Source organism: Strix uralensis, chromosome 5 (genome assembly GCF_047716275.1).
Source record: "Strix uralensis isolate ZFMK-TIS-50842 chromosome 5, bStrUra1, whole genome shotgun sequence".
In the NCBI taxonomy this organism is placed as follows: Eukaryota; Metazoa; Chordata; class Aves; order Strigiformes; family Strigidae; genus Strix; species Strix uralensis.
In genome coordinates, this window is record NC_133976.1 from 3,933,794 (window position 1) to 3,955,965 (window position 22,172).

General features: G+C 40.6%; 1 protein-coding gene across 3 annotated transcripts in view; it reads right to left on the minus strand.

Moving 5' to 3' along the window:
- Positions 1-22,172, minus strand: part of MKLN1 (muskelin 1) — a 98,265-nt gene that overhangs the window by 32,281 nt on the left and 43,812 nt on the right. For all 3 annotated transcript variants that reach the window (XM_074869687.1, XM_074869688.1, XM_074869689.1), the window contains one exon: positions 14,076-14,188. In XM_074869687.1, the coding sequence (XP_074725788.1) occupies positions 14,076-14,188 (113 nt within the window). The remainder of the gene's footprint in view (positions 1-14,075; positions 14,189-22,172) is intronic.

Below are 22,172 nucleotides of genomic sequence, written 5' to 3' on the forward strand. Positions count from 1 at the left end.
TAGACGAAACAGTAAGACCTGCCTGTGCCTCCTGGCTCTCCCCTCTTTGTCAGGTCATTGCAGTTTTTTAATTGAACCTGCTGATTTAAGTATCTTCCCCCACTCCCTCAGCTCTACACACTCTATGGGCTAAAGTAAATACTACTAAATTTGCTCAAGTAACATCTTTGGCACTTTCAGGAGTAAATCACCAATTTATCAATTTCCAGACCTGCCTTGCCTTGAAGAAAAGCTGCATCTTCAACTGAAATTTGTCTAAGTACAGACATGAGTCTAAGACACTTAGAACCTACAATACCAGTTTCAAGCCATCAGCGTCAAGAGCACCGGTACTACACTCACTAAGTATACAACATACAAATTTCAGCTCCTAGGACTATGCTAAAATGAGAAAAGAATTCAGGAAAAAGTATCTTTGTTCTTGAGCTATGTATTGGCCACATCTGACACAACAATATCTGCTTTTTTAAAGAGCTACTAAAGATTTTAAGATTGACCATTTTATCTATGCAGGCACAGAAACTTCATCACCTCAGGTTCACTTAATTTCATCAACTTGCAGAACCTACCATAGCATGAACTCTCTCTTGTAATAAAGAAAAATTCATCCAATTTGTAATTTTTTCTCAAAGAAAACCAGAGTTATTCCTGCCTATCACTTACAAGATCACATGGCAGCTGTCAAAAGTTTCCAAATTAGTCTACATGTGTACCAATATGAGTAAATAACTCCATCAAACAGTGGTACACATTGGTTTGACATTTGAGGCAGAAGGGAAAGGACTAAATCTGAGTTCACTTGAGAGCTACTCAATTTGACCATGGACGTCCTTGTAGTATCTATATACTTCAAAGGGGGACACAAAGTCCAAAGACAGATACGGGCAGACGCTGAAAATGAATAAAACAGTTCAAGGCACATGTGGTTAAGTGAATCAAGAGCCCGTGGGCGGTTGCGAATGTTCATCCAAAGACGTGTACTTCATGTGGTTACAATAGCAAGCCTGTTGTACAGACAAAGAACGCGCTGCCACAACTTGTCATGGAGAAAGTGACCCACCAAGCTCAAATGGGACAGAGTTTGTTGATTCCAGAAGCGTTCAAAGACCTTGACCCCTTATAAGCAGCAAGTGAGAAAAACTGACCTTGATAGACCTGACTCTCTAACCTATGGTTGAAGAGATCAAGTATGGTTAGATCACGAGAGGGACCTTTTGTCCCCTCCTACCAGGATGGAGGCTGATTGACGATCCATGAGTTAGCATCCCAAGGTGAGTGGATCTTACTAGAGATCTCTGTACCTTTATTCAAATTTGGGCCTTATCACCAAAGATAAACTGCAGACACACAAAAAGTATCTTGCTACCCCTCTAAACACACTAACTGCCATTTCCAAACATATTTGCAGCTAATAAAGACAGTTTCACCTGCACACTGATAACCACAAGAGAAGATTAAACAGGCCCAAGTCTTCTCAAGCAGAGCAGAAGGAAAATACAGTTTTGACCAATTCCCATTTATCAGCTCCTGTGGTTATCTGAACTCATCCCACATCAATGCAAGATCTCATTAAGTACTTGTACTTTAGATCTAGATTCATTGAATTGTCTTCAAAGTTGTTTGCACGTGCGATCTACATTTTTGCAGATGAACCTTCAAGAACTGATTGACTGATTTAGTTGAGATACTACTTCCCGAACAGAGTTAAAATAGACTCTAGTAAGTCACACCAGCAACAGCGCCCAAATGATCTGAACAAACACCGGCTTTGGGGACTCTTTCCAATTCTCATCAGGAAGCTCCTGGCACACACGCTGCAGAAACCACACGTGAAAGCAGCTTGTGACTAGGCTAAGTCCTTATTCAGATGGCAAGCAATGTGTTACACTGCTTTGGCCAGTCCCTCCACTCATGCCAAGGCTGCAATGGCAATAGTAAAGCATTAGCATATCACATTTCTAACCTACAGGCCACCAAACAATACCAAAGATTACTAAGCATGGGCACTGTTCGCTTTCTGTGGAACTCAATAAGTGCCCACACAGAGCTAAGACTAACCTGAACAAAATGGCTCTCTGCCACCCAGCACCACCGTACAATTAGCACAGCATAATAACGGCTAAGACCGATTAAACAGTATGTGCCATGGCCCCATTTTAAAGCGCTACAAAATACCAAGCTTCTATGCTCTACTCTTAATATCCTTCCTCAAACAGGTTGGTCTCCTCCAGTCTCTAAAACCCAGATAAATGCCCCGATGAGGGTGGGATGGTGGGGAAAGGAATAGAGTATGTATAGCTCGGAGTACCCAAGACAGGCTTTCAATCCTTTAAGCACCCAGGAACGACCAAGGCCAAATAGGATTTTTTGGTTTCGTCAGTGCTACACGAAATCCAATTGTGCAACGCCAAGTGAATACACAGTATACTTTATGAAAAGCCTTCTCAACATGCTAAGCCACTTTATAAAATCTAATTAGAGCTTTCTTCATTTAACTTGCAAATGCTGAAAGCAATTATCCCACTTAAGGACTAACTTACAAAACGTTTTCAAAAAGCAACACAACAGCACTGAGAGACAACACTGCCTCCTTAGAATAATTTATTTGTTCCTATACAGGAGCAAAAGGATTGGGACTCAACTCCTTAGGGTAGGGTCTGCTCAAATGACTATTTATGCCAAAATCAGCATGCATCATCTTAGCAACAGCATCCTGGCATGCTCCGCTAAGGCACAAACATGATAGCCTTCATTTTTTGTTTTGTTTTTAAACAAATGAATACGAACCCGCTTTAATGCGAACGGGGCTGCAGAAAACCGGTTACACTCCCCATCCCACCCCCCAAACAAAAACCGGGGGAGCTTGGCTTCTTTTGGTTATCATAACCTTTTGCAAATAAAGGGTTTTCAGTTGCAAGAAAATCTGTTTTATTCAGACTGATCCAGATGAAAAACCTCAGGAGCAAGCCTGGACCCTGCTCAAGAGTCAGGGAAATAAAAACAAAGAACAGCTGACTAATTCTCCCTTCTTGGTGCTGTAAAAGACTGAATGGAATGTGAACACTGCCTCCAGTATAAAGTTCAAAAATAAGCGTCATGAGGTAAATGCTCTTGTCCTAAAGCAAACTAGGACGAGGACATAAAAAGACACAAACAACCTACTTTGTTTCCAGCTCTGAGAGCAAGCTGTCATACAACAAATAGTCCCTCCTGCCTACACACAACTGCAGAGATTAATTGCTCTCATTTCCCAGTTTCAGAATATATTTCCTCCTCCACCCCCCCTCAAAAAAAAGGAAAAGTCTCCACAAACTCGAAAACGAAAGGAAATGCATATTATTCTTGGCGCTCATTCAAGTCTACATGCTTTTTAAGACTAGAGCTTGTTAGCGCTTTATTATCAATGCCAGTCTTCAGCTAATGCGTATTCCCAAAATGTTTAAACTGTAGCTCAAAATGATCTGCTTTACTCTAGATGTGTAATAAATTTAGCAAGAGAAACAACTACGGCCATACACAAAATAGAACACTTTCATCCCATACAAGTTGCTTACAGAAGGCATTTTAAGTTTCTCATAACCTAGGGGTGCCAGAAACCTAAAAAAAGAATTGAACTTATGTTTTTTTATGGTAGCTTAGGGCATTTGTATTGCCCATCAGCCCAAACCACAAAGAAAACGAACAGAGGCTGATGCATTGCTTCTAACGCCCATGTGATCACCAAGTCACGAGAGGGAGAAGGGTCTTGCACATTCAGCCACACAAGAGGAGCATCACGACAGTGCTCGTGGTGAGAACAGCCCAGCACGGGCACACAGCTAGGCGTGTGCGCCGTCTGCAAGAGTTTAAGTGTGCAAGGCCCTCCCATAAATAGCATATCCCAGCTACTTTTTCATACTCTGTATGATGGTAGAAACCAGCACTACACGTGACATTTGATGTCCAAGACTTGACAGCTCTAGCAACTAAACTTAAACCTCCGAACGTCACACAGGGTAGACGCAGAAAAGGATTAAAGTGGGATCGCAAATGTTTCTAGGAGTACAAGATGGGAGTCTAGCTCCAAAAAAATTATTCTGGATGCTGAATGCACACTCCATTCACTCAATTACTCTGCAAGTTTGCCTCAAGTAAAAGCTTAAAGCAGCATATGAAGCTTAACAGTCACACTAGGTCAGCAGCCACGCATTTCCACTCTTAAGATATCCTTGTCACTATTTATGAAAATTAACAGATATTCCAACTTACTTTTACAGCTGCAGTACCAGCTATAAAGAATATTATTTGCGAGTATGCAAGTTAAATATGTTCTGCCAATAAATATTCTGGGATTATTAAATAGATCAGAACCTGGCTAAGAATCATAATGGTTAAAACTCCCCAGGACCAGCACTGGAACACCATGGGTCTACATAATTTTTCACACAAACAGTTAAATATCTTACAACAAATATTAGGTTTGGATGTCCAAAAGTTTCTGACAACTATTTGCAAATAATTAGCCACTAATAAGTCTAGCCACAACTAAGACAAGGAAGATAGTCTTCGGTCAGGCAGTTGACATAGTATTTGAGCTATGGCTAATCTGCTTACAAGTACCCTCCTACAGCAATGTAACTAAATAGATTTAGTTGCAAAGTCCTTTCTGGGCATCTGACTCAGACATGATGGAACAGATTAAAGTCAGAGGCAGCTTTTAGCACACATTTTGATTCAACTCTAAGGTGGGAAAATGAAAAAATTAAATGGGAGGAAAGGGGTTTTTTATTTCCTAAAAGGATGCGCACATTTGGGATACTCCTAATTTCTCGCTGTTGATATTTCATGGCCTCAAGCTGAGCCTTCCACAAGGAGACTTTTGCTGCTTAGACTAGAAGTAAAAAGTAAATGGCCCAGTGTTCTATTTTTGAAAGTTGGTTCAATGAGCTAATAAGTCAAATGATTAAGCTCAGCGATCATACGACGTGATCCTTATGATAGCAGTGGACTGGATTTGATGACCCATGAGGGGCCCATCCCTTCCAGTCCTACATAAAACTTTACTCAGACTGTTTGCTCCATCCTTCAGGGATCAGTGCAGGTTCAGCACAGCACAGCAGAGCACAGACTCAGTGCGGCACATGAACATTGCTATGAAAACAAAGAGCTGCTTCATGTTCTATTCCCATGATATTATCTATTAAAAAATTAGTATCCCAGCAGGCCCGCTTGCAGAAACAACTAATTTCAGAGTATTTTCATAAAGGAATGAACTAGCACATGATCTACCGGCTTCTGATAAGCCCTGATTAACGTACCTCTAAAGAAATAAAGTGCACCCTATGAATTGACTTGTGAACTTTCCAAAGCACCGATATTCTGCTTTCGACAGCTGTGTTGTATGAGTTTACCTACAGCGCCGAAACAACTTTGGCAACCAATGTCTGCATTACTGCCAGTGCAGGGAGCCACATCCCTGGGTCATTTCTAAGCTATGTGCTCTCTCACTTGGCTTGCTCTCACACCAAGCTATCAAGGCCTTCCAGCAATGCATAACACCCTGGATCTCACGTTGCAGTAAACCAAGGCATCCTATAATCAAGAGAATTTCTAGGCAACCAAGTGGAATAGTGAAAAGGGGAAAAAACTCCCAGAGCTTCAAGCATGCAAACACTATGAAATAATTCTTTAATTTGTGTGAAGCAGGTTGCAAGAATGCATATGAAGGTCTTGTCTAGGCTTTAGTTTACAGTCAAAAATAAGTCATCCAGCCTACGTGATTCAGCTTACAAATGCAAACGAGAGAAGCAGTGAGGTAATACCCTAGTACAAGACAACCTTGCAGCAAAAGGACATCAGTACTGTGCTATTTCTAACCAAAGGCACAATTTACCTGCAAACCAAGCGCTACTCACACTGATGAAATGTGAGTAAAATTGTTTCTTCCTAAATTTTAACAAGTAGGTTGTTGCTTTTTTACACATCAGCTGCTCAGCTTTGCTTTCAGTAACGCTGATGAAATATAACAGACGACCCACCACAGAACCAGAGCTTTCACCAGCTCTGAGAGATGGGCCCTCAGGACAACATCCCTCGTGTGCCGAATTTAACTAACCCCATTAACAATTGCAGGATGTTGAATGAGGTCATTTTTGCATGCATCATAAGTTCACGCTGTCCTCTCATTAGCAGTAACAATGGCTAGTGAAGGTCCAGCCAAGAGAGATTTTTCCATAGATGCAAACTATTCAGCTTAGCTACTTGCAGACCAACAGGCTAGCAGACTGAAAAAAAAAAAAAAAATTAACTAGTCATTTATGGACTGTTTAGCCACAAAGATGAGGATTGTAGCAAGACGAGAATTTTTGAAGGTTTTTTTAAATTCATTGTTCTTGAAAGGTTGGTGATAAAACAAACATGAAATTATAAGTCTAAATACTTTGACAGCCACAGGCTCTCAGATGTTCCTGAGAAAGCAAAGACAGTCTTAAACAGATGACAAAGGAGTAGTTTGTACCCAGAGGTGTTAGAAAGTCATAAAAGCGGCTGTATAATTTCCCCCCTCAGGCTAACCCATCTATATGTATCTCAAGGATACAGATACGAAGTACAGTTTAATGTAGGCTTCCTCTGTTAGCTATTACAGCAACATGGCAAGAGAAAACAAATACATAGATACATTTCAGAAAGGAATATTTTCAGCATTAAAGAAACAGAACTGTGGAGACATGCCTTCTTTTGAACTAGAGTGACAGATTAGGAAAGATGTAGCTTCTGAAATTTTTGGTTATATCACCTTTCAGCTTTTTCCAAACATAATTTAGTTATCCAGCTGCAGGAACTGCATTGATTACCACTGGAAATGCAGCCCACAGCTAGTCTTTGCTGTGTCATAGTTTCAGCAACAAGGCATCTTCAATTTTGCAATAATCTGCACACAGGAAGATCAGCCAGGAAACAGCGCCAGTATTTTCACGGGAGGTCTGTGAAGCACCATGCTAAACCCTCCTCTTCCTTATATTAAGAAGAGGAAGCGTAATGCATGGCAGCAAGAACGTGAGGAGGAGCTTTTAAAGACAGAGCTCTGAAGACAAAGCAATAATGGGGCAATGCAAGGACTAGAACCCAACAGTTTCCAAATCCCAGCATCAATAAAATCTCCATCACATACATGTCCTGGAAAATTCATGGATTAAGTCCTATTAAACATACTAAGCTCTCTCAGGTCCAAGAACTCAACAAATTAATGCACTATCCATTCTGTCAGTATATGCTCTTGAGACAGTCCAGAAACCTCCAAAACCCAGTGGCAGAAACACGTTATTAGCTGCAAAGTCCACAAAAACTTACTACATCTTCAAGGATGTAATTATCCAGGCAATTTAGCTAAGGATTTGTCTATGATACTACTTGAGATTGCTTCCCCAACGTTACCATATTGGGATAACTGATATTTCTTTAGGGATTTCTGTATTTGTACAGCTTGAAGAGCGTTAATGTAACGGAAGTCTTTCACAGACTAGCTGAAATAAGAGACTGCTCCCAAGGCAAAGTTGACTGGTGTGTGACGCTACTCTCACCTTGCTGGCAAGAGATTAAGCTTTCCTCCCACCTTCTACCCCCCGCATACTCTCTTGTTTCTTTAAAATCATTTTTCCCCATCCATTCAGTGTGAAATGCAAGGTTACAGGGATTCCAGCTGGCTCTTGTCTTACAGGTGCGTATTTCTGTGCCTTTAAAACCCAAAAGGAGATAAATCAGCGTTCCTTACACCAATATCCATCGTTTCCCTAAATCCTTACCTGAAAATTCTGTAATACTTTAAGCAGTTGAATAATGTGTCATCTTCCCCGAGATGCATTCGCAGCCACCCTAGCGTGTCTCTGTATACTGCCTCATCTGCAATTTACAGGGAACTGGATGATGCAATAACTTCCTACTAAAGTCATATAAGTAAAATAAAGCTGCGTTCCGGATCAGAGATCGCTGCAGTAAACTCATCATAAGCTAGAGCCGAAGTGGTGATTTTTATCAGAACATGAACACCACAAATCAACTATACATGATGCATTACTTCAAGGTGTAAAAGTAGTTTACAAGCTGCACCCTTTGCAGCTGAAGGCTTTATGATGGTTTGGAAATCCACGTATAATCTGAAGGCTGGCACTCACAAGCTCCATGACTGCCAAAGTTTTGCAGCCTTCAAAACACCGTGCATAATGCATTTATTTAAGCACTCTCTCCTCTGTGAGACTGACTTCAATATCAATGTGTGGAGGAAATGGACCTCCACACATTGAAACATCTGGTTTTAGAAATAACGGAAGTTTGGCTGGGTTTCTGTGCTTTTTTCATGCTGCAAGCAAGAACTATGGACTCCTAGTGATGCAACTGAATAACTTAAGACCCAGTGCTTTTTTTTAAAACATGGATGATCTTTTCTTTAAAAAAATGTCAAGTTAAAGACAAACAAACAATGGTTAAGAGGACAGAGCTCCTTAGGCGCACAAGGTATCATAAGCAAATAAGAATTTACCTTTAAAAGCTAAAAAGCTTTTCCAAAAAGAAGACAGAAAGACAGAAAGACAGAAAGACAGAAAGACAGAAAGACAGAAAGACAGAAAGACAGAAAGACAGAAAGACAGAAAGACAGACAGACAGACAGACAGACAGACAGACAGACAGACAGACAGACAGACAGACAGACAGACAGACAGACAGACAGACGAGGTACTCCTCCCTCATCAGGGTCTTTTTGTTCTAGGCTGCCTACGTGAAAATCATTGGAGAAGTTAGTCAGGCATATCTATAAGTCTTTAATATTTTGGAGAAAGAATACCAGCTAGAACATTTTAAAACCATTATGCTACTAAGCAGGGAGGAAAATAAAACATTAGCATGCACTATTTAGGATCAGCCTAGAATACTTTTCATTTGGTTCACTTCAGCATCTGCCGCCTTTGTCCCTACTTTTGTAGGCATTTACACTATTTAGGAAGTTGGCTCAGAGGTGTATCTGCAGTATCCAAGTTTCTATTGGAGGCTTTTGGGGACAGCTGCTTTCTCCCTATGTGCTTTTGTGGCACCAGGCATCTCGTACAACCGAGCATCTGTACAACTGAAACTACTCAGAAGTAGGACATGGCAGATTCAGCATATTAGATCTCAAGTCCATAAACATCACAGTATTTGAAACAAAAAACCCTCAAGTTACTTAAAGCGTCTTCCAAACTATATCACCATCTGTGGGAAGGAGTCAATATTTGAGACTAGTTCAGTTCCTACACTTGAAACAGCATAGGGTAAAAGCTTTACATAGATAAGCATATTTCTGCATCACACCCAAAAAAAAAAAAAAAAAAAAATCAGTCATAGGTGTCACAAATGCTTACAAATGCATAAAACGCTTGTGTGGTAACATGACATTGGAAAGCTTTGGATAAATTCATCCATGTCAACAAACAAAGACATGCACGCAGGCACCGTAAAAAGTTTAACTGGAAATACAGTAGCAGATGAAATTCGCCCTGGCTCTCACTATTACGAGATCTTTCTACACTTGTCAGCTTTTACTTTCAATATCCTGGAAAAGCACTTGGTCTTAAGCAGAAAACTGTCACCTTACAATACACTGATTTTTCTAGATCATTTTGAACCTACTGAACAGTAGGAGCTTGTTGACTTACACTTCCCTTCATTGTGAGAAATGACTTACCCTCTCAACCAGCTAACCCATGACAAGACCTTCACTTCTACCTTTGGCGAGAAACACTTAAAAAGTTGGAGAAACACAGTGTCACCTAAACCTAGCCCATTTACACAAGTTTCACGTCCTTCACAGAGCTGATTTGTAAGCAGGATTTTCCTCTAAAAGAGCCAGAATGAGAATGAGTCAGCATAGCATATTTACAAATATGTACCACAGAAGCTACCAATTTGTGCAGTAACACAGTTTGAAGGGAGATCCTGTATCTCTTCTCATGTTTCTAGGAAATACTGAAACAAGGTACAGAAATACTAGTGACATACAAAATATGCCAACTATCACGCTTCTCTTTTCTCATTTATCAAATCTCCAGAGGCATCAACATCCCTCAGCATTTTGATGCTATTTAAAAATCCACATAACTATCCATATAAAAATCCACATCACTACACCAAGCAAAGTCTTTCCTACAGTTCTCTTAAACTGCCCTCCTATACTGAATTTCACTAAATTAGCCTTGAAAAAAGAAAGTTGCTGCTTGGAAACTAGAAATATTAGACATCAAAACACACACATTACATTTCTCTATTAATTGACACTGGCCTAGGATCAAAATGCCCAAGGAATGACAAGGCTTGTTTTTTCAAAACTATTTATTCCCAAATCCTGGAAAGGTCTACTGCTCTACAGCCATTAATAAACGCTGGAGATAACGGCATTTGTCAGAATATTCCACTTGGTTCAGTGTAAAAACCTGTAAAGGCTCTTAGACTAAACATGTTTTGGCTGTGCCTAATGCCAGCTGATCCCTAGAGCTGTTGCATACTCAAACACTTCAAAGGAGACAGAAGGACAGAAGCTGTGGGTACAGTTGAGAAGTCATGAGCTGCTCCATGGTGCAACTACTCGGAAGGAAGCAGGCTTGGAGGAGGATGGTTTGACACGGACTGCGGGAGCCTTGTCGGATCCATACACTGAAGGGATGGTGGGGACGCTCTAATTTAGGTCTGTTTGTCCATCAGCAGCTGTGGTACATACACTGCAGGTTCAGCCCAACACTGCAAGCAGGTCCTCTAGACCCCCTTTTTAAGACTTTAAGTGATCAGCTACTCCAGCAGTGCTGTGGCCATTTTTTTCCTGGCATAAAAAGGGCTATGGAAAGTTAGCTTTGATAGTCTAACTGTTCAAAAATCACAAATGCAATTTCAGGTGACAAAGAGACATTTCTCCAGCTCACTGGCAAATTCTGAAAAACAGCAGCAATGGAGTTCACTAAAAAGCTCACACAACCTTTTCATTATTCAAATATGAATTACTCGAGCGTGTCCAAAGAAGGGCAACGAAGCTGGTGCAGGGTCTGGAGCACATGTCGTACAAGGAGCGGCTGAGGGAACTGGGGGGGTTTAGTCTGGAGAAGAGGAGGCTGAGGGGAGACCTCATGGCCCTCTACAACTCCCTGAAAGGAGGGTGCAGAGAGGGGGGATGAGTCTCTTCAACCAGGTAACAAGCGATAGGACAAGAGGTAATGGCCTCAAGTTGTGCCAGGGAAGGTTTAGACTAGATATTAGGAAGCTTTTTTTTACAGAAGGGGTTGTTGGGCATTGGAATGGGCTGCCCAGGGGGTGGTGGAGTCCCCATCCCTGGAGGTGTTTAAGAGTCGGGTTGACATAGCGCTGAGCGATATGGTGTAGTTGAGAACTGTCACTGTTAGGTTAATGGTTGGACTGGATGATCTTCAAGGTTTTTTCCAACCTAGACAATTCTGTGTGTGAATTATGCATTGCAACAGAAGCTACCAGTACCTTTATCCCAAAACCATTACTCTGTGTTACCTCTACGATAACATTGGGTAAGATGCAACTTTTACCATATTCTGCCTTTGTCCAAGCTAAATGATTGAGTGGTTAATTTAACCACTGTCACTCATTAATTAGAACAAAAGAGCTAAAAGCAGAACCAGCACAATACGAAACAAAAAACCCCACTAAGTTCTACTGGTATCTACTCTGAATATTTTTTAAAATTCCATGTCAACAGACATTTCCTTTTAGCAAATTGTTTGTGAACAGTTGATGTCTCTATTAGAGAAACATCTGGAGACTTTGTTTTTGAATGTACTTCTCAACATTTGAGACTGACCTCTTCGTTTCTAAATCAGGTTTTATCCAGATCTCTTCAGAAAAAAACAAAAAAACAAAAAACAAAACAAAACAAACAAAAAAAACCACAACAAAAAACCAACACACTGCTAGTTTGCAAGTACAGCAGCCACCAGTTCAGCGTACCTCAGTAAATCACCAAAACCCTGGACTATGCCTCAGCAGGTCCTCTTCTGAACTCCACTGCAGAATATAGCCACACAGAGAGTCCTTCTACAACTCCATTTCTAAAGCCACACACACTTCTTCGCACTTCTGTTATGTCTCTTCAAAACTCCCTCTACATTCAACCCATTCTCCTTTTTTTTTTTTCTTCAAATTCCCCTATCTTAGTTCCTCTCAGCACAAGACCCTTTCGATCTTCCATTTGAATTTTCTGACCTTCCACTGCGCCCTGTAACGTTTTATCCTCAAAAATCCTTTTATAGCCGCATTATTGTATCAACTCACAACTCTTCTGCTGTGTCTCCTCCACAGCCCTCCTTTGCATATCCCATCTTTCTCCCATCCCAGCGTTACCCTGCTAGAGTCAGGCGTGAGGAACTTGAAGAGAAAACACACACTGCTCCTGGCATTGCTGATGCCTTGCATCCCAGCCAGGCCTCCCAAGCTTTACAGAAGCTCAACTGGATGCTGCAGAATCCCAGCAAGAAAGGAAATGAATCCTTTAAACACTAGAACTACACACACTGGTTTGTGCAGGAAGAAAACACGGTAACCCCTTTTTGACAGAAAAGCCCTATTTCACTGCATCCTGAGCTAGACAAATAAATATACACACTAAGTGGCTATAAAGCAAGAAAAGTGCTTTTAAAGGGAGACAAAGAAAAGGAAAGTCTAGCTGCTTATCTTTACCATATAGTTGATAAAAGAGATGAGTCCCAATTTCCCCTTGGTATTATGTCACACTCACACACCCCTCCTTATCTTAAGGAGGTAACCTGTCAGGTAAACAGTGAGAAAAACAGTAAAACCCATAGTTCAAGACAAACAGAAGCAACATAAGCCCAGCCTACAGGACTGGACCCTGGAAAACTAAATCCGGCTTCAGCATCCTATGAGTAAAAATCCGAGTAGCCACGAGCAGTGATGAAAGGACTATGTGCGAAAAAAGCAACTTAGAAGGATATAAAACGTAAGGGCAACTTTACCCTTATACAGCTCTATTAGGATAGAAACCAGAATATCACGTTCAGTTTATTATTGTCCGTTTTGTAAAGGATGTTAGAAGCAGTAAGTGCGTGACACAGAGATTTGAAGGCTACGGGAAGTGCCTTGCTGTGAGATTTTTTTTTTTTTCCAGCTCAGGCTATTTGTCCTACTTGATTATAACCTCTAAACACCTTTGCCAGGAAAAAATGGGAGTATTAAGTGTTCTTTTATCTGGTACGGAAGCTCACAAAACAAGCTATGACAAGAAACTGGAAAAATACAAATGAGAAATAAGACTGTTTTAAACTTTTTTTCAAATAGTTGAGGAAATCGGCTCCCGAATTTGTCAAAAAGTGGTGGAATCTCAAAGTCTTTATACCGTCAAGAAGAGGTTGCATGAATTTCCTGAAGTTATGCTCTGACAAACAAATAATGAACTCAAAACACAATAACCACAAGGAACTTGAACATTTCACAGTATACAGTAGAATTACACAATCCAAAGGTCTTGGACTTTTTTTGTTACCTCCTACAACCCAAGCGACATTCATTTCAGAGGTTTCATACGTCAAATACTGAGCAAAACAGGCCAAGGAAAATGGCTCAAATGAATTCCACGAAAGCTCCTGGGATTCTGTGGCCTCTGGCTATTACCCCTGACCTCTAGATTTCTGTCTATGAGTTGTCCATTTCTACTCATTTTTGACAAAAGCTAAAAAAATAAACAATTTGTTTCTGAAGCTCAACACCAGCATCAGGTCTGAAATGTTTATTAACAAGTCTGGTTGCTCAGTCCTACCAAATTACTTAACTCATGTTCTACTCACTGAACTGATTTTTAGCCGATCACTCTGCTCTTGAGAAATAAACCTTTCTCCTCCAGTAACCTTAACACTTCAAATTCACATCCATCTCACACTTTCCCCAATGTAAGCATTTCAGAAGTCTTTGTAACTGGAAGGTCTGAATTTTGTGGCTCTCACTGCCTGCTATATATCAATACAAGAACTTCAGAAGAAGGGCATTTTCTGTGCAACAAGTCATATTTTATTAACAATACAGATGTTTACAGAACTTGCCTCTTTCTCGGTATCCCTGGATATGCAGGTCCACTGGTTTTCCTTCACACTGTACGCCCAGAAGTCAGCCAAATCCTGAGTTCCATCCCAGCCACCAAACAAATAAACAGTTTCTATTAAAAAAAACGGAAGAACATGTTAATTTTATTTTAAAAGAAGAATGCATTTAAACAGGCTAATGCCTAGAAAACACCTGTGACAAAGAGACAGACTATCAGAAGAGAAATTGAAACCGATTCTTACTTAAAGCAACTCTCCTCTTTGAGTGGAACCAGTCACCAAGACAAAGAAATGTGATTTGGTTTAGTAATGGAGGTTTTTAGGATTGATAGACAGCCAATTCTCAAGGAGTCATTTTCTATTTCTACATTTACATAAGAGGCAATCAAATCCACAGCCTTCTGATTAAAATTCAAGACAGACAAATGAACAATATTAACATTTTGGATACTGTGCATTTTAGTCTATTAATGACATCTCAGATTGTACCCTGATCTATATATTGGAAAGACTTGTGAGATAGCAGCAGCAAAGCTTTGTTTTGTTGTTTAGTCCATCCCCTAGAAAGAAAAATTTACTTCAACTATGAAATCCTCTTCAAGGGAAATGCCTTACATAAAGTAACTTACCTGATGTCACAAAAGCAAGTAAGTAGAAGAGTTACAGATGTAAGTCAGTGTTTCAGGCCTATCTGCAGAGCTTGTCACCTTAGACCCACAACTGCTCTGTGCACAGCAAGTTCGAAGGCTTCTCAGACTCACTGATAAAACTAGATGAAGCCTCTGAACATGGGAAGCATTTAAGAAAGAAGTCTCTGTTCTGACATGGAGAGGTAACTAAGCTGCTCCTATTATAGAAACATCACTATCTGGTCTCAAATGCTAAAAATACTTCATTTTTAGACTGCATTAGAACACAACACGAAGCCAAGTCCAAGAAGAACAAGCCACTGAAGACTTGCAGAGTTTGAAAAACCCCTTTAAAACCCACAAACCAGTTCTATTATGGAGGTAATGGCCAATTTTTAATCCAACACCAATTAAAGAGCAGGGTTAGAAGCATGATTATAAAATGGGACTAGTCCCTGACCCTTACCTACCATCAGGATAGTGGTCATCACCATGGAAAGGTTACCCTGGTTCATTAACTTTAATTACCCTTCCTCCTGGACTCAGGGCTCCCAGTGTTCCCTGCAAAGAGCAGGTCCCTTTGTGCACATAAATTCTCACAGCTCACAAAACCCACATTACCACAACAGCTTCATTGATAGCCGAGAAAAATAAAAGATTTGGCACCAGCTAAGTATCCTATTGGGGCCTTGCCAAAACGTCATGCCTGCCTGTAAAGGCTTTGTTGTCTCAGATGAAATTTAATAGCAAACCTGAATGAATCTGATGAAAACTCAGATTTTGAAAGTTACCTAAATCAAGCTGTCAGAATTAAATGGCATGTAAGCACTGAAAGAGGAGTACAATCATACAGCTAGTGCGAACTGTGAGCATCCCCAGAGTCCGAGAGCAACAGTGATAACAGAAGCGCACACGAACAGTGGAGCAAACTTATTTTTCATCTTGATGTTAAACTGTAGCTCGAATGAAACAAAGGCTCCATCACTATCTAGACTCAGAATGTCTAGTCATTTTTTAGTCTTAGGACATTACGGAACTATATACATATTTTTATAGGAAATTTCTGTATTTTTAAAGAAACATTTCTCAAGGCATAAATGCATCTGTTGCTGGTAATCTCAAGAAAATAATTTCTCATAGTTCTTCTAAAGTTCGCAATTGTTCTCCCATGATATAAGGAAAAAGTAGTTGTTTGGTGGGTTTTTTTGGTTGGTTGCTTTTTTGGGTTGTGCGGGTTGATGGTTTGTTTTTTGGTTTGGTTTTTTTTTTTTTTTTTTACTTCCCCCCACCCCCCCCAAGTCAAACTTCAGTCTGTTCCCCAACCAGTATCACACCTTCTACACAATTCAGATTTTGTGGGGAGGGTTATTTTTTCACTCTGCTTGCAGAGACCCAGCCAGGACAGACCCAGCATGCATGCCTAGCACTCAGTCATTGCCATCTAAACAACGTTATCAGCAAATACTCAAAGAAGCAGACAGACACAGGGAAGAGATCATGAACTTCCAGGCAGCAGGAGTGGGGAAGCTTGAAGGGAGCACAGCAGTCTCACATCAATATAACTATTTCTACTTTAGTAGCACTAGGGAACTCAAGATGCAAGCAGGGCATCTTGCTCTGGCACAGGGAAGGATTCTTCCTTTGTATCTGAGCAATATGTAACGGGACAATATTGATGCTGCTTTATTAAAGCAAGCCTCTATTCTGCCTTAGGGACAGAGCAGAAGAATTTTCAAACCTACCTGCAAGGCAACAAGAAAAACATGAAAGCGGTTATATTTATCTAAAGCTTTTACCAGCTACATTTAGGAAGTCAAACTTCTCCTCCAGCATCTTAACCTTATCTCCTCTACGTTTATTTTTGAATACAAATTCAACACTTTGAATTAAATATGTTCTGTGAATATTTCTGAACTGCTTGCTTAGTCAAAAATATTTCTATAATGTCTGAGTTCTTTTCTTCCCGTACTCTCTGGAAGACTAGAAGGCTCAAGCACACTCCTCAAATTATTAGAGAACGTATGTTCACAAAAATTAACATATTGCCTGTCAACCTCTCCTTAAGTTCCATTTTTCGGAAGAGTACGCAAAGCAGCCTTCTCCAATCCCTGTTAAATATCAAAAATCCTGAGGTAGTTTCAGTCGAGGTTCACATATGTTCTCCAAGTCAGCTTTTTCTACTTCTTTTTACTCCATCTCCTCTGTGTGGCAAAGTCCTTGGTGGGATTCTGGTACAGTGGATCTTCCTCATCTGATCAGGATGCTACATGGCAAATTGTTAAAGCCAGGCTGATAAAAGATGCTTGGCATATCTGAGCATCCCTGTTTTTAACTTCTAACAAACAGGCACAAAGAATACATTCCAAACCTGGTGACACATTTAACTAAATACTTTGGTCAAATGGTATTTCCATGTCTCTGCTAGAACAGTTCTCGGTAGAATATGAAAGAGTTATGGACCTAAAACAACTCTGCAAGTCATCCGGTCCATCGGCCATCTCCCAAACCCCTCACAGCAGGGCTAGCTTCAGCAACAGACCAGGTTGCAGAGGGAAGCATTCAGTTATACTTTGAATACCTCCAAAGATGGGTATTTCAGACTGTCTGGACCCCTGCTCCAATGACTGATCACCTTCATTTTTTTTTCCTAATTTCTAACTTATTTAACTGGAATTTCCCTTGCTGCAATGTGTCCGTAGCCCTTCATCCGATCCCTCTGTACCCCCCAAAATGAGTCTGGCTATCTTCTCCACGCTCCCCCACCAGCTAGTTGAAGACAGCTCTAAGATCCTCCCGTGAGCCCTTTCTTCTGAACAAAACCAGCCCCCTGAGCATCTCCTCATACATCTTGTGCTCCAGCCGCCGACCGCCTCAGTGGCCCCTCACTGGGCTCACTTTCAGACTGTCACCATCCTTATTGTACCAGACAGCCCAAACTGGGCACAGTACTCCAGACGTGGCCTCAAGTACCAAACAGAGGAACATCATCCCTCCCCTTAACCTGCTGACCATACTTCTGCTAATACGGCCTAGCAGGGGGTTGGCCTTCATCGCCACAAGGACACATTGCTGACGCACATTCAGCTGTCTACCACCTTGCAAATCTTCTTTCCATGCAGTCAGTCCCCAGACTATACCACTGCACAGAGCTGTTACATCCCAGGTTCAGGGCTCTGCATGTCTTGGCTGAACCTCACAAGGCTCTCCCTGCAGCCTTGTGACTCCCAGCCCTATTCTGTAGGTCATCAGCCACTGCCCTCCCAATTAGCTACCACCCCAAACTTGCTAAGGGTGTATTTGAGAATCAGTGTCCCTAGAACTAAGAGGGACTCATCTCAGAAGTAAAAAAATCTAGGTGTATCATATCTCAAAAGTCTTCTATGAAAGGATGTCACTTCCTTATGTAGTAACCATAGATTTAGTTCTCTGCAAGCAGCTTTGTCCACTTCATAAAGGAGCACTTAGAGCACGATTATAAAGCCAGACCTTAAATTTTCTTGAAGTATCACACCACTCAGTTTCTGAATCACGGTTCAGCGTAGATAGTGGCCGGATCTAATTTTTTTCAGGCCAGGGATGGCCTGGGTAGGCATACAGTCTTCCTCTCAAATGTGAATGCACCACAAAGTTGAGTAACCTCCAGGATCCAGCAGCTGTTTGTGTTTCAGAGCTTAGAAGCCATCTGTGTTTTGTTTCAGAGATCTCTTCATCTTGTACACAAGTCCCATCTTTAAATATCTTATGGATAGCAGTGTTTTCCTCAGGCAAAACAGCATCCTTCATGTCTGCTGCTCTCACTTCATCTTTCCACGCTGCTTTTGCACCAGCCTCATCACTTCTACTGTGTTGCCCACATATACTATGGGCACACTGTGCCCACTGCTCTGAATCTCCCACTGTTCCCAACCTACAGGTTTGTTCTCACTTATCTAACAGAATGAAGTAAGCAGAATTCCTTCCTACGAAAGGAAAAGCAAAGTAATGTACAACCAAAATAACAGAGTAGCTTCACTTCAGTGAGCGAACAGAGATAACATCAATAAAGACTATTTTGCTAATATTTTCCTTCAGAAAAATGTTTCTCTTGCCAAAGAGAATTGCAGACAAAAAAATCATCCTGGTTGCTTAGTTATTTTTTCTAAAACAGGCTCGTCAGAAAACTTCAGAAGGCTTTAGCAAAATGAAATAAAATATGAAAGTTTAAACAAACAGGATATCTCACAAAAGATTATATTTTTTTTTTGATAGAATGATTTCTATACAGTCTATAATTCTGTTACCAAAATAAATTACATGGCTTTATGGACTACACTGTCATTCACATAAAATTGTCTCTGCCCTGTAAGAGGGGAGGAGATCAATTCCACTTTAACTATGGAATTATAAACCAAATCTCCAAAACACAGTACACATATTCCTCTCAAGTACTGATGTTATACCTTAAAACTCAAATTTGGCAATCCACTTAACCATTCCCACTTTCTTCCAGAATAAACATTGCTATTTCGAAACGCATGCCACATCTGAGTTATAAAAAGGCCGAGAGGGCATAATCAAAGGTATGTTAATCAAGGTACCAGAGCTAGATGCCTACATCCTCATCCAAAACTGCATTAGGGCGTAATGCGTCTGGCAACACAGTAGTATATACAGGCCTGCATTTTACTGCTTATTTCATCAGGGCCTACATAAATAGCAGTATAGCTTTTCAGGACTGACATGCAGCACACTTAACACACAAGAACACTGGGGTTGTTTTTACTTTGGTGTTCTGGGGATACTTTCATTTTAATCTATGCACCTGGGTTGTAACTACCCAAATACTTCCGTGTAGAAAAGGGCAGAAAACTCTCCAGCCTCCCAAATGGAGAACTACATAAAAGACATGTACCTTGCAGGAAAAAAGCAGAAATAACATAAACTTTCTGTTTTCATTTACAGTCTAAAGCTTTAAAGGATGTAACAGTGGTTTCCAACTATAACCAGGAATGCCTCTTAGTAAATGTTTCTGCACATGCATACCAAAACCAACTTGCTAACTGTGCCATCCAGAGTCGTTCCAGTCTGAGTGTTAATATGGTTAAAAGCATGTAAGACATTGTGAGAATCAGTAACTCCCGATTTATTTTTCTTTTTTATAGGAAGGTATCAGGCTGCATTCTCAGTTCTGTACCCCAAAATGCCTACACTTTCATTTCCAACTGCTTTCAGAGTTTTTCAAAGCACGAAGAACACTACACTTATGCTACGACAGCTGCAGCGGGTATTAAGAACATGAACATCAGATGGAAATGGACTACAGCACAAGTCACTGGCTGCCAGCAGAGATGCCAGAATTGCTCTTCCAGTTACTTTCAGCCTATCCTAATTGGAAGATAAAACATGCTAAAAGGCAGTTTAGACCAAGTTAAATTATATTCTACCTGAAACTTAGAGCATAAACAGAGTGTCAGTGACACAACACACTATCAGTAACTTGAGATCTATCTCCAACTGCTTACTAACCCGTATCCTCTATCCTAGCACTAACACACGTACGTCCAGCAGGCTTGGTATTATTACAAAGCTTATTAAAAATGAACTTATAATTTTGTAGTCAGTAACAACTGGTTAATATTTCCTTGAGCTTAATCAAAAAGCAGAACCATTTATAAGTTCAGTTACAGCTACAGCAGGTCTGGACATCAGAGATTAAAATTTGCTTCCAACACCTATTCTATGTGATATGAAACTTCAAAACCTCCTTATATGTATGATTTTGGTGTTTCACCTCATTTCTAAAAGATAAAAGTTGAAGAAAATATTATTTTTTGCAAAGGATCTCACCCCTCTAACAAGGAGTTCAAAGCGAATGTATTTTTCTTCAATTGCCAAAGACTTCTGAAAAAACAACTCAACAAGTATGTGGGTAAGGAAGGGAGGATGGAAGATGTCTTTGGAGGAAAGAGTAGGCTGCTGCTCCTTTTTCCATTAATACTGGATTTGCTCAAGGTTAGCCAGGGAGCTTTACAGCTCCAGTCTGTAAAACACATCCTGACACAACTGGCTGAATTCCCACAGTCTCATTAAACACCACCTATATTCAAAAGGAAAACTCAAGCAATCAGCAACAGCTGGTTTCAAGAATAACAGCACCAAGAACTTCCCCCGGCCTGTTCATGAGCCAAATCAAATAGCACAACTGATAATCTCAAAAACATTTAGGCTTTTACAGGCCTCAGTGGGCCTGGAAGCAAAACTAAGCAATTTCCCAAATATCCCACAGAGAAGCTTTCTGAAGGTAATCCCACCACCACTGGCTAGAGCTGCAGCAAGAAAGGACTAGCATGACAAGAGGGAGATCCAGTTCTCCCACACCAGGGCTCTACTTCTGTGGGTGCTCTCCAGCCAGTTTTGTGCAAGTAAAAACAAACTATATCGATGCTTTTCACTACATTGTTAAAGCAGAGTGAAAACTTAAGTCAAAGGCAGAGATAATAAGCTTACTAGGACTTAAGAAAACCAACAAGAATGGAAACAAAGACTCACACTACCATGACTATACTGTTTTCAGAAGGTCTAAAGAACTGTCATTTCCAAGTTCACAAGCCTCACGTTTTCTTGGTGCGCTTGTGAAACAGTCCCTGTCTACTTATTCGCCGAGGCCACTAGGGAGCGTTCACAGCTGCTTTTGCAGGCAAACACCAGCAACCCTCCAGCAGCACTTCATTCTCATGAATCTCAAACCTCTTCGACCAAAAAAAAAAAGTTTGCTTTCATATACAAAATAACTCGAGTGCTTCCTCTAGAGCAGTAACTACACTCTGAGTAAAAGCCAAAGACTGCAGCTACTGCTGCATTTTTGCTTGTTCACTATGACTTAGCAAATTACTCCTGAAGGTACTATCCTGTCACATGCTTCAGTCCCCGTCCGTATGACCACAACAGATACGGCCATGGTAATTTTTTTGCCAAGTCCCTCAATGCCACCCTATATTCCTCTCTGCTAGTCACAGCCCAATCTTGTTTCTCCTTTCTTAAGAGCAATCTTTTTACTCATACAAATCATTTACTTAGCAAAGATGCAGGCAGATGCATTCCTTTTTTTAGTAAGGAATGACATACCACAGAAATCTGATTAAATAAAAGCAAGACAAAGATATAGAAAATGATGGAGAACAACTGTCACCTAAACTGTTACTTATACCCCCCACCCTTTCTTTTCTCGGCAGGCTGTTTGAAACAGAGGCTGAACCATTCTTTAAACTGCTATTGGAAACATCTTTGTAAAAAAATGTCTAACAAATTATATTTAACAGGAGTTTCTTGCACACTACGGAAATTAGAAGCCACTCCAACCAAAATACAAAGAAGGTTCCAACACATCATATCTATTCCTCAAGCACTATTCCAAATAGCATAGTATGTAGCAGATAAGAGAAATTAGGGATGATAATTTCCCTTCTGTTGTTTAAGCTCCTGCTCAAAG